The sequence below is a fragment of the Tasmannia lanceolata genome, unplaced genomic scaffold, assembly GCF_043159265.1.
Source record: "Tasmannia lanceolata isolate RefF3 unplaced genomic scaffold, GAP_Taslan_0.1 ptg000007l, whole genome shotgun sequence".
NCBI lineage: Eukaryota > Viridiplantae > Streptophyta > Magnoliopsida > Canellales > Winteraceae > Tasmannia > Tasmannia lanceolata.
In genome coordinates, this window is record NW_027518684.1 from 26,729,498 (window position 1) to 26,748,693 (window position 19,196).

The 19,196-nt window shown below is 38.4% G+C and overlaps 1 protein-coding gene and 1 non-coding gene across 2 annotated transcripts; one reads left to right on the forward strand and one right to left on the reverse strand.

Annotated features, from left to right (window-relative positions):
- The first annotated feature begins 8,043 nt into the window (after nucleotides 1–8,043).
- On the forward strand, nucleotides 8,044–8,169 carry LOC143882392 (U11 spliceosomal RNA). The gene has a single exon (XR_013252231.1). It is a non-coding gene; the product is annotated as a U11 spliceosomal RNA (small nuclear RNA).
- Nucleotides 8,170–14,109: 5,940 nt separating this feature from the next.
- On the reverse strand, nucleotides 14,110–14,640 carry LOC143881190 (uncharacterized protein At4g14450, chloroplastic-like). Its single transcript, XM_077384173.1, has one exon. It carries the CDS (start codon nucleotides 14,562–14,564, stop codon nucleotides 14,226–14,228), a length of 339 nt encoding a protein of 112 aa, XP_077240288.1. The 5' UTR covers nucleotides 14,565–14,640; the 3' UTR covers nucleotides 14,110–14,225.
- Between the last annotated feature and the right edge of the window lie 4,556 nt (nucleotides 14,641–19,196).

The following is a 19,196-nucleotide window of genomic DNA, read 5'->3' on the forward strand; positions in this document are numbered from 1 at the left end:
AATTTTCTAGGGAATGGTGCTCTCTCTCTTTCTCTCTCTCTCTACCCTCTCTCTCCACTCATAATGACACCCTTGTCTAATAAATGCTTGTCCCCTCCCTTGTCTCCTCCCTTTTTCCACAAAAATTCAATCAATTTTTTTTTACTTGCAACCAAACGAAGCCTTAGGGCACTCGTTAGCAAAACTATATTACTAGCATGGTTTAAAATTTCGGTTTCGGTAACCGTTTCGGACCCCACCGAAAACCAAAATTTCGGTCCGAAATTTGGTAATTTGGTTCGAAATTCAAGACCGAAATTCCTAAATTTTGTAACACTTTTTAAAATAAATAAATAATGGCATTTAATCAAAATTTCGGTCCGAATTTTGGTAAACGGCCAAAAATGAAATTTCGGTAAATTTCGGTTTCTGTCCCTACCGAAATCGGTCGAAATTTAAAACCATGATTACTAGTACTCCGGAATGGGGGTCCCACACCATAGAAAAACCTGAGGTGTAAAACATTTGGCCCCCGTCTATCAAAACAAACCCTGAAGTATAAAGAAAAGGTGAAAGGAAAAGAGTATTGGTACCATGAATGGGACTCGAAAGGTACTGGGACCCACTGTTGAACAGCTTTTGGGTACTGGGACCCATGGTTGAACAACTTTTGAATGGGACCCGGAAGTTACTTGGACACACTATTGAATATCTTTTGATGCCATATTTGATGATATTTTCACTCCCCTTGCATTACATGCACGCTCCCCTTATAACCTGATTTGACGTGAACAGTGGGCAACTTTTTGTCAAATCACATTATAAGGGGAGCGTGCAAGTAATGCGAGGGGGGTTGAAAATATCATCACCCCATATTTAATGGTGCCAAATTTAATGGGTCCCATGTTCCAATCCGTCTATGTGATATTTCTTGATATGGTAGCAAGATATACAGTATATAGCAGAACATATCCATGAATGCCAAATTTAAAATTACCAATTACATAACAACAAGCAAAAATAACTGCCGAAGGTCGAAGGAAAAGAGTAACGGTGAAAAACATAGAGGTGAAATAGAAACCTACCTCCAAATACAAACTCTGAAGCAATTCACTGTTTCTTCTAGATCTACCGCACCATCTTCCTCTCTGCAATGGAGAAACGAAAAGAGAAAAAACATACAAAATCTACAGAAAAATAGATTTTTCACCAGAAAGAAATAAAGGAAGGGATATGAGAAAAAAAAACCTTAAGTGACTTAACGTGAATGAAAAAAGAGGAAAACCCCATAATCCAAGATCTACCGCTCCATCTTCTTTTGCATTAGAGAGAATGGAAAGAAAAAACATTCAAAATCTACACATCAATTGATTTTCATTAGAAAGACAGGGAGGGATATAAGAATAAAACTAAAGCGACTCACCGTGAATGAATAAGGGGAAAAACCAGAATCCAAAACCTGATACCTAAAACTTCTAAAGCCATAATCTAAATAACAGAAATATAATGTCACTTTAAGATTCATAGCTTCGCCTTCCTATGCAACAGACAAAAGAAAACAAAAAGCATTCAAAATTAGTAGAAAATAGAATTTTCATTAGAAAGAAAGAACGAAAGGTATGGTAAATCAAACCATGCAAATCTATAAAATGGTGTCTTCTTCCTTCGTCTTGGTGGTGGGAGAGAAAAATCCGAATTACAATCAATTTTCCCAGATTTGAAAGGAAATAAAATCTATATTTAGTTGATTATGTGCTATTCATTTTGTACGATTATCTCATTTTTGGGGAGGGGGATAAATGCGAGAATGCATTATTGGAAACATTGAAAAGGAAAACTGAATGTTAGTGGCAATTAGCAGTGGGGAAAATTGAAAATTAAATATAATTAATAGCAAAAAATAGATTTAGTAATCGCAAAACCAATTTTCTAGGGGCAAAGCTTTTCCACTGAAAATATTTCCTGGATAAAAGTGAATGACAACAGAAAGAAACATGTTGTGTATATACTACTGGTATTCTGAGTCCATGCTATGCATGGTGTAGAATGGTGGGCCCCACAGCATCAATACATGAGGTGTAAAAAGGTGGGCCCCACCCATAGAAAATCCTAGGTGTTTAACAGTGTGCCCCACCCTATCAAAACAAAACTTGGAGTACAAAAAAGGTGCAAAAAATAAGTAACAGTGCCATGAATGGGACCCGGAAGTAGACCTGGCAAGAAGTGACCCGGACCCGCAGGTAGACCCGGCCCGCTCGTATTTTCCGGGTCCGGGTCACTCATTTATGACCAGTTTGAAAACGACCAGCGGGTCCACCCGGCCCGTAAAAATTGGGCCAGTCCAGGTGGACCCACTGGTGCACGTAGAGAAGAAGTGAAACAACGGTTTTGGCCTTTTTCGAATAGTTTTCATATTTTGATGCATTTTTTCGTAGTTTTTTCTGTAATTTTCCTATGGAAAAATTGCCAATGGGGGACACCAAAATACAAGAATTGTGAACAGGGGACACAATTTTGAAAAATTGTTAAAGAGGGTTGATTACCCCCTTTTGAGAGTTTTGATAACCCCATTTAGAGGGTTGATAACCCCCTTTTAGAGACTTGATAACCCCCATTTCGTCCCTCTCTAACAATTTTTCAAAAGTGTGTCCCTCGTTGGCAATTCTCGTATTTGATGTCCCCCATTAGCAATTTTTTCTCTCTCTATAGAGGTACCTTCTTTTGGTATTTTTCCCATAGTTTTTTCAATTTGAAGCCTTTTTACCGTAATGTTTCTCCAAAACTTAGCACCGCATGATTATTATTGCTAGCCACCTTTGCAGAAAAGCACTTTCGCCCATCCTTTGCAGTTTGCACATGCTAAAAAGTCAACATAAATGGCTATCATCACATGATCACATGCAATTGCAAAGGATGGGCGCGAAGTAGCCTTTGGCGAAGGTGGCTAGCAAATCCCTACAAAAATCTTAAAAAACAAAAAAAAACAAAAAATCATTAAAAAAATGGGTGACCTGCGGGTCCACCCAGCCTGTACGGGTGGGGTCCGGGTCAACCAATTAGTGACCCATAAATTTTCGGGTCATTTTTTACCAGGCCCGTTTGACCTAAACCCGTACGGGTCGGGGGTGAAAGTCGGCCCAGCCCACCCGTTTGCCAGGTCTACCCAGAAGGTACTAGGACCCACTGTTGAACTGCTTTTGGTGTCATATTTAATGGGAACCGGAAGGTACTAGGAACAAGTGTTGTACATCTTTTGAAACGGACCCAAAAGGTACCAGAACCCACTGTTGAATATCTTTTGATACTATATTTTACAATACCAAATTTAATGGGACCTGTTGTTCCAAATCATTTATTTGATATTTCTTGATATTGTAGCAAGAAATACATCATGTAGCAAAATATATCCATGAAAGCCAAATTTAAAATTACTAATTGTAGAAAGATAAACAAAAACAACCCCCCAAAGGTGAAAAGAAAAAAAGTAATGGTGAGAAATATAGAGCTGAAATAGAAACCTGCCTCTAAATATGAACTCTGAAGCAATTCACTGTCCCTTCAGATATACTGCTCCATCATCCTTTGCAACATAAAAGAGAAAAGAAAAGAATATTTAAAATCCAGAGTTCAACTGATTTTTCATTAGAAAGAAAGAAATGAAGGGATATGAGGAAAAACTAAAGCGATTCACCATGAATGAAAAGGGGGGAAACCCCAAAATTCAAGATCCACCATTCCAACTTCCTCTGTAATAGAGAATAGAGAGAAAAAAAGCATTCAAAATCCACAGATCAATGGATTTTTCATCTGAAAGATAGGCAGAGAGGGATATGAGAAAAAACTAAATTCATTCATCGTGGATGAAAAAAGAGAAAAAACCCGAAACCAAAACCTGAAACCTAAAAGTCCTTAAACCATAACCACAATAACAGAAACATAATGTGACTTCAAGATCAATCGCTACGTCTTCTATGCAATGGATAAAAAACAAAAAAAACATTCAAAATCTGAAGAGAAAAGGATTTTTCATCTGAAAGAGAGAAAGGAATGTGATAAATCAAATCTTGCGAATCTATCAAAAGGCTCGTTCCTTCATCTCAACGGTGAGAGAAAAATCTGAATAACAATCGATTTTCCCAGATTTGGGAGGATACAAAATCTCCATTTAGTTGATTATGTGCTATTTATTTCGTATGATTTACGTGTTTTGGGGGAGATCGATAAATGTGTGAATACATTTTTGGCAACACCGACAATTAATTGGAAAACTAAATGTGATACATGCCTAGATGGTCCCATTTAGAATGGAGTAAATTACTTTGTTATTTTAGAGATTAAGATCAGATCTTGCTAGATCTGATATATTTAGTAGCTTGATAGATTAGAATACTAATTTAGATTAGTATGATCTTTATTTAGTTATTTTTATATTTATCATAAGATCTTTCTATGTTTATCTTAGAGTGCTTTATATAAGCACATGCTACTGCAATGGAAAGGAAGGAATGAAGAAATCATCTTAGAAATTGTGTCTTTTTGCACAAAGGAGGATTGATCCTTCCCTTGCAGTGGATCAAGAGGTCGATCTTCCCTCTAAGAAGATCAATCATGTTGCAAACCGATTCGGGTTCGTAACAATTGGTATCAGAGCAGTTGATCATGAGTCATGACTACGTCTTTGGAGATTTGGGAATCAATACGTAAAGATCTGCAGGAGATTAAAGCACTTCTTTTGGAAATGATGGAAGGACGTCGAAGGTTGAAGGGCTTGAACAAAATCGGCACAACGGTCGAAAAGGCTTGCACGGTGAAAAAGAAACGACGAAACAGAAAAAGAGGAGAAAGAAAGCAGATAGAAGAAAAATCGAAGAAGCCATAAAAGAAAACCGCCGTTGATTTTCAACGTAGTCGAGTTCGACGAGTTTGCCGCTAGAAAGTCTGTCAATCATCTCGGCCCGTCCAACGCCAACGTAAAGATCATCGCCCACAACCATCTGTGCATCACCATCCATATCATTCCAAAAAAATGCAACGAAAGAGCTTTGACAAAAGGCCCTATGATATCAGTTTTAAAATAGAGCCGCCTAAACTCTGATGATGACATGCGCAATGATGACTAATTACAAGACGAAGAGAGGAAGAAAGGGACACAGGGGTGGAATGATATGTGCCTAGATGGGTCTCATTTAGAATGGAATAAATTACTTTGTTATTTTAGAGAATAAGATCAGATCTTGCTAGATCTGATATATTTAGTAGCTTGATAGATTAGAATACTAATTTAGATTAGTATAATCTTTATTTAGTTATTTTTATATTTATCATAAGATCTTTCTATGTTTATCTTGGAGTGCTTTATATAAGCACATGCTACTGTAATGGAAATGAAGGAATGAAGAAATCATCTTAGAAATTGTGTCTTTTTGCACAAAGGATGACTGATCCTTCCCTCGAAGTGGATCAAGAGGTCGATCTTCCCTCTAAGAAGATCAATCATGTTGTGAACATATTCGGGTTCGTAACAAAATGTTAGTGGGAATTTGTAACTGGTAAATTGAAACTTAAATATAATTAATAGCGGGAAACAAATTTAGTAATCGCAAAACCAATTTTCTACGCCTCTATTTGGATGCAGTTATATCACAAGGATAGGTAGTTTTTAGGGAGGAGACAGGATTTGGAAAGGTTTCCACCATTTGTTTGGGGGTAAAAGAGAGTGAAAAGAAGAAAAAGATAAGAAAATACAAAAAATTAAAATTAAAATTAAAATGACTTATGGTGTCCTTGTCCCCTTTTAAGCAAACTTTATGATCACCTACAATAAACCCTCATCTTTCGTTTGAACGGAGAGGGTTGGGCGGAGGATCGGCCGAAGGTTGTTGATGGCGGTATCTGGGCGGAAGTCGGTGATAGGGAATGAAAACCATCTTTTCGAGGGTTTGATGAAACCCTATTTCTAAATATAGTTGCGTGAAAAACAAATTTTAAAACCTTTAACAGTAAAAATATTTCTTGGAGAAAAGGCGGATGAAAAAGTAAAGAAACATGGTCAATATATATTATAGATAGACATATTGCCTCAAATAGAATGGCCAATCATATGCTTTTTTCGTAAAATGATAAGAAGACGCCCAGAAAGGATGCTAGAGTACGAAGAACCACTGCTGAGGTATACTTCATGTGGGTTAGAATGCGTATGTGTCAGACCTTCATGCATGGTGCGAACAGAGTGGTCGTTCCTGATCTCGATCTCCTACCTTAGCACCTTCCAAGCACTTCTCATCCTTAACAAGCACATTTTAATTTTGAGAATGACTAGGTATAGGATCAACATAGACGATCAATCCTAAGGTATCACGTATATGTATGTGCAATCAAGATTGTTGATCTTGTAGAACATCATGAGTGATGAGGACGAAAACTACTAAGAACATATGGTGTGGAACAAGTCTCATATTCATTAATTTCTATTTTTGTCATTTTATTTGTAGCTTACTTTTCAGGCATCTAATATTGTCTGTTTGGCATGATTTGGTATTATTAGAAAGGTTTTTTAATTACTTATCTAACGAGCCAAGATCACACAATTTGTACTTGTTTGAGGAAGTTATGGCTAATTTACGAGCATAGTATAGGTATATTACGGGATTTCTATTTTTATAGTTATTTTAGTCATGCTTTTAGCTTTTATTTAAGTTACTTTAGATGTGCGGATGGGATTAGTTGCTTAGGCCTTAAGTTAACTTTTAGAGTTTCTTACTCTTATAAATAGACATTATCAAAGCATTGTAAGTGACTTCTTGAATTATTGAATGGAAATTTGCCTTTCTTTGAGACTTTTTCAGTATTTTCCCATTTCACTCTGAGAAACTCGACTTCGAAGGGATCAAAGTAAATCTCATCCCCTTCGACGATGATCGATGTAATCTATTCCCTACGATGGTGATCGAAGGGCCCCTTTTATTCTTTATATTATCTTTTTTGCTCCGTTGCTGCGCAACATAGAACCTTTTGGGTTTTCGGACTGCATCAATTGGTATCAGAGTGATTCTTTCCTTGCATTGCTTGTGCAGCGAAAGTTGCCATATTTCCACGATGGTGTTGGAAGGCAAAAATGCAAATATAGAAAGTATTTTTAAAGTTTTGGAAAACCTAAGTTACAAAAGCACTAAGAACGTGTTTTCTCTAGCTGTGAGTGGCAAGAGGGTTTTGAGGTGTGTCAGCTACCTCAAGGAGAGAGATAAAAAGAGAGCGATGAAGTGGGTTTCTTCTTTGGGTTTCTCCTTAGGTTCCTCTTGGGGTTCTGTTCGGGGTTTTCTCTTGGTTTTTTCTCGGGTTATCTTTTGTGTATGATCTTCGTTAAGAGGGCAACGAAAGGGTTGCGAGCTATGGTTTTTGGGTTTAATCCATTGTAATCCTTGTATATTATTTTTCTCATAGTGGCAGATCGTGCTTCTCGTCCGAGGAAGTAGGCTTGGTCGAACCACGTAAAATCTTGGAGTTCATCTTATGGCTTTATTTTATTTTATTTTTCTGTTTAATTTGTGCACGATTGGATCAGATTTGCCCACCAAATTTTCTCAACAAGTGGTATTGGAGTTGTAGTTGGAGCGATCGTCAGGCCGGGTGGGGTGATCGTGGGTGTTGTGTTTGGATCGTAATTAGAGCGCTCTTTGGGAGTAGAAAGATTGTCCAAGAAAGATGAGGGTGAATGACTTCCTAGCTCAACACGGATTGGCCAAGGCATTGAAGGGAAAGGATGTCAAGACAAAGAAGATGACGGATGCCGAGTAGGAAGACATAGAGCCGAAGGCGGTCAGCACGATTCGGCTATGTCTGGCAGATAACATTTTGTTTAACGTTATGGAAGAAGATGAAGAGCTTAAATTATGGGAGAAGTTGGAAAAACATTACATGTCAAAAAGATTAGCCAACCATTTGTATTTGAAATGGCAGTTGTACGAGATGAAGATGCAGGAAAGCGGGAATCTTCTAGAACATATTACGGTGTTCAACAAGATTGGCTTCGAGTATAAGAGTAGCTGAGGGGGCAAAGTAAAATTTTAAAAGGGTCGGTTGGCTAAATATGCCATGCTCGCCCTAGTTGGTGAGTGCTGTATGGCTATCAAGACATATGGCCGACATAACTTGTGGGACTCTATAGGGTTGGCTTCCTCGGTCGACCCTCCATTTCGTTTTTCAAAAGATTGCGATTTCGAAGTGATTGCCATTAATCTTAAACACCCCTTATTAACAATTAACTATCCAAACACTCAAATCCACTTCTAAAAAATTCTATACTTTGAAAGATCCGAAACTCACCAATGCCACCATGATTAAGAACCCCACCCACCAAGATTCCTTCTTCATAAGCAACTTGATCACAACCTGTTTGTCTTTTCGTCTAATATATTATGCAATTCTAGACTTTGAACAAATGGATGATCCCAATACTTTTGTGTACAATGCCATGATCAGAGGATTCAGTCATTGTTTTCCCCGAAATCAAGCCCTTTGATTTTACGTATAAATGTTAAAATCTGGTGTTGTCTCTACAAGTTTACATTCACTTTATTAGTCATATGTCAAAGTTTCTGCTGTGTAATTGGTGAAACTGTTCATAGTAGGATTTGGAAAAAGTGGTCTTTATTCAAACCACATTAATAGATTTCTATTCCAATTATGGCAAAATCGTTGAATCTCGAAGAGTGTTTGATGAAATGCCTGAAAGGGATGTTGTGTCATGGACTACGACGATTTCGGGCCATGCCCAATTTGGAGATTTGAAATCCGCAAGTAAATTGTTCAACGAAATGCCGGAGGAATACCGTTTCTTGGAACACCTGTGAAGATCGTCACCAATCATTTTCGTTGCTATCCTTTATTAGGAGATATTTTATGATGCGTGGCAGTATGTATTTGTATTTTTCAAATATCGGCCCACTCCATAGGATGGTCCAAACTCACCATAATTTGTTGGGCCACAACATAAATAGGTCGTGCCACAAAAATCATTCCAAAGAATAATACTAACTAGGGTTGCAACTTGAGTCGAGCAGGTCGGGTTTTCCAAAACCCTACCCTACCCAAGAATTATCTCGGGTCGGGTTGGCTCTAATTTTTCACAGGAGAATAATACTAACTAGGGTTGCAACTTGAGTCGGGTAGGTCTGGTTTTCCAAAACCCAACCCTACCCAAGAATTATCTCGGGTTGGGTTGGCTCTAATTTTTCATAGGAAAATCTAAGATTAATAAACCCGGGGCCCTACCAAGATAGTTTCTCGGGTTGGGTCAGGTCGGGTCGGGTTTTCATTTGTTTAGAGGGACTGCATATGAGACGGGTTAGGTTTCGGGCTTTTCTTTTCTTCAAACCCGGCCTTACCCAAGTTTGAGTCGGGTTTTCCAATTTAAAACCCGACCCTACCCAAGGCCCATGATTTCTAAACCCAACCCATGCTATTTTCAAGTCGGGACGATGTGGGTCGGCAATACCCGACCCAAGTTGTAGGCCTAATCCTAACAATCCGATCTATAGAGGGACTTAGGGGTGTCAACGGATCAACTTCGGGTCGGATCCACCTATGTCACTATCACAATCCATTCAAATTCCTTATCGGTCGGGTTGGAGTCGGATTGTTCTTCGGAACCTACTTTCCACATCATGATCACGATCCATTTTAATTCGGACCATCCATCGGAGTGTCCTATTATGTCCCACTAAGCTAAGTAAACGATTATGTTTTTTTTATAGAGTTAGAATGACAGTCCACTATTAGTGTGTCTTTATGCATTTTCTTCAACTAAATTAAAATTTTATCTATGTTTAATCTATGTGTAAAATAATGCTTGTAAACAATAAAACTAATCAAACTTACATACACGAATATAATTTATAACTATTATCAACGAATAAATTACCCTAAAACCCCTCTCTCTTTTCCTTCGTGAAAGTATGAAATGAAAAGAGTGAAATCGCATTCCCACCCAATTCAATGGGTGATAAGAGAGGTTTTTACCAAAATGCCCTTCATAGAACGCTTAGCATTAACAAAATTTGGAGGGTATTTTTGTAAAACATTTCGGATCGTGACTATCCAATGGGCATCTGTGGCGTGCCCATACATAATCTGAAATTTTTCAGATCCCAGATTTGATGATCTGAAATATGCCCATGGATCCTATTCATATATTTAGATCCCGTTCATTAACATTCGGATTCGGACGATCCATCGGACCGTCTGGATCCATTGACACCCCTAGAGGGACTGCACATTATGGAGACTTCTAAAGATCGAAGGATTAGGATCCTACGGAAATGATTTTTGGGGCAAACCTATTTACGCTGTGGCCCAACAAATGGACGGTTTGGATCATCCTATGGAGTGAGCTGTGCCTTATCTTTTCTTAAAAAAATATGGTTGTTTATACAGTCACAAATCATGTAAAATCTCCCTTTATTAGTTACTTAGGTGTTTAGAGTTTTTATTTTATGGTTTTACTTAAAATTAGTTGGATTGGATAACTATTATGACGAGGTTGTATTTGTGTGGAGGTAAAAGAAGCTTAATACCTAGGTGGTTTTCATCTGGGGAGATGCGTAATGGGTGACTACAATAATGATAAGGATGCTGATTGGCGAAGGAAGGAATCTTTACGAGACAAAAGAAGACGTTAGAAAAAAGATGAGTGGGAAGTCTTAGCAATCGTAGCCGTGACGCAAGAAGAAAATGACCCAATGAGAAGAATACTCAGCGCATTCACGTGAAGACAAGATAGGAGCTACTCAACGACAAAGACCACATTCCAAAGGCAATTGATAAAAGCAATACAAGGGCAGGTGGAGTTTGGGTTGCAGATGTCATACTAATTGATTGAAGTGTGAGGGTCAGAAACCATCTTAGGGATCCATGCTAGAGTTGATAAGCAAGAAAAAATTCAGTTTTAATTTTCTAATTGATATCCACACCTTCTTTCTTCTAAACTTCATTTTATATTCGTTAGATATCATTTTAATCAGGTCCGGTTTGTCTTAGATTTTGAGGACGGATTGTGAGTCCAATAATTAGTTTTTGACTCGATTGGTTCTCAAAATCCAAACCGAACAGGGCCCAATTAGTAAGAACGGATTACATGTGCACTTTAGGGGTAATGATTTCCCATATACAATGAGCCTCTATACGCTCATGGTTTACTTGGTTTAGTTAGGCGACCAGCCAAATAGTCACTGAAAAAAGAGCAAACACCAAACAAACACAAACTGTTGGGGTTCTAATAATTAATGCTCCATAAATTTATTTTCTTTTATGTCTTATTGCTCATATTAGGTACTATCATTGTTCCTATGTCGAAAATCTATGCTCTCTTATTTCTAATAATTAATACAAAAATCCAACAATATAAGATATACGAGAGTATCTTCTTGGTACATGGATGTCATCCAACTGATTCACTTTATAGATTATAGTTAGGGTTATGGGTTATGGTTAGGGTTATGATTTGTGGAGGTTTAAAATGGATGGCTAGAAATTATGCTTCTATAGATCGAATGGTTAGGATCATGGTATGGAGATGATTTCTTAGAAAGATCCTATCTATATGAGGACTTATAGAATGGATGGGTTGGATGAGTCAAACAACTATGGGAGATGGGGTATTCTAAGCTCTAGCGCAGGCTGAGCTCTAGCTCACGAACCGCTCCCCCAAAGTACATACAAGTAAACAATAATGTAGTTTAAAGTATATAATGTACGTAAGTAAATTATGTATGTAGGTACATAGGAAATGTTCTTCAATCACTTCGGTGCAATTCATAGTGGTGATTGCAGTAACCATGCCATGACTCTGGCATGATAGTGACAGCGGAACCAATGATAGATGCAGGCACAGCTACAGCAGCGGACTCCCACTTGATTAGGGCTGCAAATTGGGTTGGGCTCAACCCGAACCCGACAAGTTCAACCCGATTTTGGCTTGGATTGGGTTGGTATTTTCTCAGGTTGGGTTAGGGGTTGGGAAAAGCCAACACGATTTAAATTTGGGTTGGCTTAGGATTGAGGCCTTAGCAAACCGACCAGACCCGAACCCTACCTCCATCCCTCGGTTTTATCATGGTTTACCTAGGGGCCGTTTGGATACGCGGATTTCAGAATCTAGGTTTTAGTTTGAAAACAGTGTAAAACAGGGTTCATGATCAAGCTGATGTATGCTGTCATGACATCGTTTCTTGGATTTTAAGTTAGAAAACCAGGTTTTAGAAATCTCTCCCGTATCATGAGATTTCTAAGAACCTGGAAACATGGGATGATCTGCTACCCTCTTGCTGATGGAAAGAAGGGTGAGAAATCAGAAAACGATGGCCGGTCTGTTTCTTCTCTTGTCTCTCATCTACAATTTTGAAGAAACCTCGGATTCTAAAATCCGCATATCCGAACGTCCCCTTAGGGTTATTTCTTTTTCTTGTTTTTTCTACTTGGCCCTAGATAAACCCGAACCCAACCCGACTTTGCCCCTAGATGAACCCGAACCCAACCCGATTCAACCCGGCCCGATTTGGAAGCGGGTTGGGTTAGGGTTGACCACCCTCAACCCAATGCTCGGGTTAGGTCGGCTTAGGGTTGACAGAATGCTATCTCGATCGGGTTGGGTTAGGGTTGGCCTCAACCCGATCCAACCCGACCCGAGTTGCACCCGTAAACCTCACAATGGCACTGGCATTAAATTATTTAAAATTTTAGGTAGGAAATTGGCTCACAAATAAAAAAACAGGCTGATAAATGATAATAGTTGCCATAATTTTGGTTGCGCAGGTTGATCCATAATTTTCGCCCAATTAAGTCTTATATCTCATGTTGGCCAACCGAATTGTCGAATGTGATATGAAATCAAAAATTTCATGGTTGATCCCAAGATGGGTTAACTAGCTAGAACTCTCTATTGACACCATAAAAAATTATTTAGATAAGACCTCATTTGCATAAATTAAGGGGACTAATATCTGTAGTACCATATTTTGATAATGACACTACTAATTTTGTTTTACATTTTTAAATTACCCCTTTTCAGGCCTATTACAATACTTTATCAACATCAAACATTTTTAATTAGCTTTTCAAAGATGTTAAAATACAGAAGATGCTATCGACATCTAGTCAGAAAAGATTTTAAACAAATTCTGTAGTGGCCCTTGTCAAAATATCCTAGATATCACTCCCCTTACAGTATTTATTATTATTATTATTATTATAAGAATATTACAAATAAGAACCGACAATTTGTGGTATTCAAAAAGACCCCTCATCCAATGCGAAAGGCATCTTTCAACTACCGTGCCTTGACCGGAAAATGAGGCTGATATTCTCAACCCTTGATTTTTATAGACACACCCTTTTTTTACCAATAAAATTTCTAATTTAAGTAGGGTTGTTAAGGGATCCAATTCGGATAGGATCCACCTCTGTCTTGGTCAGGATCCGTTAAGATCACTTATCGGTTAGATCCATTTTGGTGCGCTTCTCGCATCCTACTTTATGAGTCAAGATCACGATCCATTTCGAATCTGACCGTCCATTGTTGTTAGGGGTGCAGCTCAGGTCTATAGTTGGGAATTGGGGTTGAGCTATTACTATAAAATCAAGTCACAATAGGGTTAGTTCCAATTCATTTTTTAGCAAAAGCTCAACCCAACCCAACCCAACCCAAACTCCACCCAAATTCCACCCCTAATTGGAGTGTCCTAGGTCCTACTTACATTGTTGGTAATTAGGGTAATTAGGTCTCAGGTTAAGGGAGGGAAGAGGGAAGAAACTCAAGAGAAAAAGAGGAGAATCAACCCTAGAGTGTCAATGAGGCGAAAAAATAAAAGAAAATCTAAAATGCTAACTGTTATTCTTGGTAGGTTTTTTAATGTAACACAATTATCGCTCTTGAATAGACAAAAATGAAGGAAAATATGAAGGGTATTTCCAAAATATATTCAGACCTTAGGATATGGATCCAATGGACACAATCGGATCCAATTCATGTGCGCAAATCCTATCTATTAACGTTCCTTCGGACCTTTTGGGTCCCCATTGACACCCCTAATATTTGTAAGAAGAAGAAGAGATAGGGGGTGTATCTATTAGAGAAAGTGGTGCCAATATCAGTTTCTTCTAGTCATGAATCTCATGATCATAAAAAAAATTGAAAAAACAAGAAGACTTGCTATACACAAATATCATTCTATTTCATGATACAAAATGCAAAATTATGTACACTGGGGGACAAACTGGGGCATTGCCGGAGCGGGCTCGGCGTAAAACGGAGCGGCGGGATGTTGCCAAGATCGGAAATTCGGCTTCTGATTGATCGACGGTTGACGATCCACTCCCAATTCCTCTTTGGGAATCTCAACCGTCCGATCATCAAACAAAGGGGGTGGTGATGTGACAACTAAGGGTGACAATAGAGGGATAGCTATATTCCAATCGGATCCTAATTTCACCTCTATGGATGCTGGGGCCCGCCTTTGTAATCTGCTCGGAATTTGCCGGAGCTCGCCGGAATTTTTCGACGCCTCGCCGGAATTTTTTGAGGTCTCAGCCATAGATCGATAGACAAAATAGAGAGAACAAAAGCCTGTGTGTAGGAAAGTTTATATGAAAGGAGATAGGAATTGTATGGGGGAAAATGAAGATATTATATAGATAGCTGAATCGGAAAAGCGGAGAGAGCGTGTGGTCGGCACGTGCGGTCGCGGGTTTGGAAACTTTGAAGAAGTCTAAAAACCGGCTGTTGTAAACTTGTAATAATGGCTCGGCTAAAGTTCCTTACAAGATATGTGTCTCAACTTTCTTATGTTGACCAAAAAACCCTCTTTAATTATTTTGGGAAAGTTGGGAAATGCTATAGTTACGGTATGCTGTTAAACATTTTTTTTTTGCTAAAAGTCAGTTTTTTAAGTAAGTTTTTGGGCCCACTCATGCCACATGAGCTTGATCGGGTTCGTTGATCGAGGAGAAAGGTTTTCTCCCTGTAGGGAGTCTCTGAGAAGAGATCTTAAAGGGACCTTCAGAGAGAGATTCTCTAAAGGGATTTTCCTCCGTCTTTCTTTTGGGAGCCTTCATCTTTATCATCTCCAGGAGAAGGGTCTTCTCCCTTTAGGGAGGACCAGCAGCAAAAAGTCTGGACCATTGATAAGAATTGGATGATCTCACCAAGAAACCCTAGATAGTTGGCTCTATAGTCCTTTTTATCATATGCTTTGGGTGATTATTTAGTATGGGACCATCAAGCTTCTTATAAGGTTCTACTAACAAAATATAGACTGTTGATTTTTTAGCACTTTTATTTTATGAATGGGATGTCTATTTAGAATGAGAGTAAGACCACACGGGTTGACTCATGATTTTTATGCTGTTGTCATGGAAGTCTATATCAAGAACCACTAAGGCTCCGTTCATTAGGACTTTGAGACTTGATTTCGAGTCCAAAACTGATTATTAATGGGACTTAAAATTATGTACCGGTTCTATTTGATTTTGAGAATTGATTATTTGTCCAAAATTGATTACTGGACTCAAAATTAAGCCTTGTCCAAAACTAGTTTTGAGTTCAATAATCAATTTTGGAATCACAATCGTTTCTTAAAATCCAAAACAAATAGGGCCTTAATTTTGAGTCTAAGTAATCAACTTTGGACTCAAAATCAATTCTAAAAATCCAAATTGAACGGGACCTAAGTAGACACTGCAATGGTGGTGATCAATTCCAGGTGGGTCACAAGGTCCAACCAGGTGACCAATGTGATCATAGTCCTATGCTAATTGGACATCTCTTGGGTAAGATACATAATACAAAAATCCACAAAACCTTGAAAAAGTGGCATAAAATATTAAGACCTAGTTTCATCCATGTTTTTAAATTTCGGCTTCAGCTAAATAGAAATTTTGGCCGAAATCCTGTAATTAAAAAAAAGTATTATTTTATTCATTCCGAAATTTTAGAATAACATTATTTAAAAAAAAATCAATTTTCCGAAATTTGAATCGAATTTTCAGAAATTTAGGCCAAAATGTGGGATTTCACCAAATTTTGGTTTCCGTTCCAACCGAAATCCAAAATTTTGGATTTCAAATGAAATTTGAAAACATGTATTCATCCAATGGAGGTGTTCTCAATAGCATTTGGCTGGGCTTGTGGTTGCTCATTGGATCAATGGATGCGATCAGGTAGACTTTGCTCAAGTCGACCCATAAAATATATATTAGGAACTAAGCCTAATAGCCTAACATATCTTTAGCACTTCACACTTTTCTTTCTTTATCAAATGTTTAGCTCAAATTATCTTAGCTCAACTCTCCCTTTAATCAGGGGCATTTTCGTCAATTGGTTCAAGACAAGATGCTTCAATCGGCACGAGATAGTAAGAGCCGATTGAAGCCGAGCCCGTTACAAACTCGCAAGCCGATTAATTGCGATTACAGTCAAAGAAACGTTTCGTACGGGTCTGACCACATGACGCCTTTCTCAACGGCAACATAACTCCCAAAACCATGTTCTCTCCTTCATATCATACCTCCAGTTTTATGACGGACGTATCCGTCAATATTAACGGGCGTTAATCGCCGTTAACTAATGACGTGTCCGACTTGGACGGTAATGACTTACGACGATCATAACACGTGTCCTCTTAATCACCTCTGTAATGCGACACGTGGTTGATTAGAGACCATAGATCTTCCCATTGATCTTTCTCACAGATTTCGTTTGGTTGGTCAAATCGGATGGGTGGCATTTGACCACGTGGTTTTAGATATCTTCTTGGGATGGAGGACTAACGTGCCACGTCTTTGACTTTGGACCTTTAAAATTTGCCGCTGGTTCCTGATTTTTGTACCCACAGAAAAAAAGAAGAAGAGATTTGCTAGCAAAAAGGGATTCCGTTTTGACGAGAAAAACGGGCATCAAGATTGGAGCCACGTATGCTAAAAGACAATAGGAGAGCTCAAATCCCCATAAAAGCAATATATTGTTTAAAAAGGTCAAATCAACGGTTATTTCAGTCCCGTTTTTATTTTCCAAACGTAATCCCGTTTTTAAAGTGTTTTCCGAAAAAAAAAAACAGAGATTGTCTTTGTCAAGCGGCCAAAGTGAAGGGCAACAGCGTCTTTTTCTAGAATATTTTAGATGAGTCGAGAAAAGGAAGGTCAAAGATAATGTTAGATTCCTCCTCATAATCATCAAAAAAAGATTCCTCCTCATCGTCAGTCTAAAAGACAGATTACGGCTCGATATTTTTGAAAAGACTAACACGCAGGTACTCAAGCCGATTTTTCGAGTCAATGTAGCAATCTCGGATATCTAAAACTAAGAAAGTATGCTTTTTCTTAAGGCCCAATATTAGGTACTCGACCGCAATCCAAGTGGTGACTCTAGAAATAGGGGATTGAGGTTAAAAGCTCTCTCTCTCTCTCTCACCATCTCATGTATGCTTAACTTCTTTTCTTAAGTGAGGAAATTGTGAACAAGAAAGAAGGTGTGATTTATCATTTAATTCTATGAAAAAAGTATTTCTCTTTTTTCATAACCTGTTGTGTTGCCTTCACACATGCACCAACCATAAATACATTGTATGGGACGTTTAATATTGTCTATTTCCACAACCTTAGGGTCATTGGAGATCCAACGTTGGATATTGGGAAAACCCGACAGGTAAAATCTGATTTGATCGTGCACAAATAAACCGAAATGTATAAAGTAAAACAAGCCACAATATAAACACTGAGATTTTACTTGGTTTGACAAGGATGCCATATCCACGGGCTAGAACATGATCTTCCACTATGAGAAAACAAAAGACAGTGATTACAACAGGATTACAGCAGGATAAACCATCGAACCACCCGCAAACCCTCAAACCTTTTCCTTGTCATCTACCCAAGACCGTATACAAGAGAAACCTATGAAAATTCACAAGGGAAAACCAAGAAAAAGCCCTGAGAGGCGAAACCCACAATTTTTATCTTACTGGTCTTAGCCGCCCAAACCATGAGCCCGTGATATGTGTTTTTATACTTAGGTTTTCCAAAATGTATAAAAGACACTCTTTCATGTTTTAGTTTCCAACCGGAGGGAAAGTGGCATGGAAACAAGGAAACCTTCCCAATACATTGGAAGGGCTTATTAGATGAGTAACTCGGATAAAACAAAGTAAGTCCACCACTTAATATTGGTCCTTATTACTGTTACTAAAAAGCCAAACCCTCATGCTTCATATTCTGGATTGCACAATCCCATTTGCACTTTTTTTTCATTCTGAATCGCATAATATGACATTCACAAGATATTAGGGAGATGAGAAATGTATGTGTGCGCCACATGTTTTTAAGGAGGAGAGGGAGGAATATTATCCAAGAAGGGCGTGCATGTAGGGGTGTCAGCGGAACCATTTTAGATTGGATTCACCTATGCTTAGGTCACGATCCATATGGATCACTGATCTGTCAAATCTTATTCAGAATCTTCTTTGAATCAGACTTTCAGTTTTCAAAACATGATTCATTTTGAATCAAAATGTCCATTAGAGTGTCGTAAGCTCTTGCGTTGTAAACGATTAGACTTTTGTTAAAAATATTTTGTCTACCATTAGTGCGTGTCTATGCAGTTCATTCAATTTTATTAATCTATTATCTATGACTAATCTAAGCTGTGGCAGTCATCATAGGAGTCATCCTCGCGGCTACCTACCATTAGTCCGATCTTGACAAAATGGGGTGTACGTCTACAATGGTCTATGAAAAAACGCACCCTTATTCTTCCGTAGGCTTCTCTGGTCACTCATTATCTCAATTCCTTAGCAGAGGAGACATAATATTAAAAAGGAAGGGTTGTCTTGGGATAAAGAAACTCAAAGCAAGTAGCTTTATTTGTTTGTCAAATATGGAATATATAAAGAAAGAGGTAGTAACATAGGTAGATTTATACTAAAAAAAGGATGTGGAAGAGTCCTTTGATGAGAGTTCTGATAAAACAAAAGGGGAGTTTGTGCTGTTGTGAGAACGAACATGGGTTTGTTCTTGTTTTCCACATGTCTCCTAAATCGGCCCGGGGAATAATTTTGACGGTGACGTTGAACGGTTTGTCATTTGATATCCTTTGGTCGAGCCACTCCGCATGGCTGTGGATATTCATATCTGAATTTCGTTGTCGTGCTGTAGCGGATGACACTTTGGCACAA

Coding starts and splice junctions, on each gene's coding strand:
- LOC143881190 (XM_077384173.1), bottom strand. CDS start 14,564: ATGGCTGAGACCTCAAAAAATTCCGGCGAGGCGTCGAAAAATTCCGGC.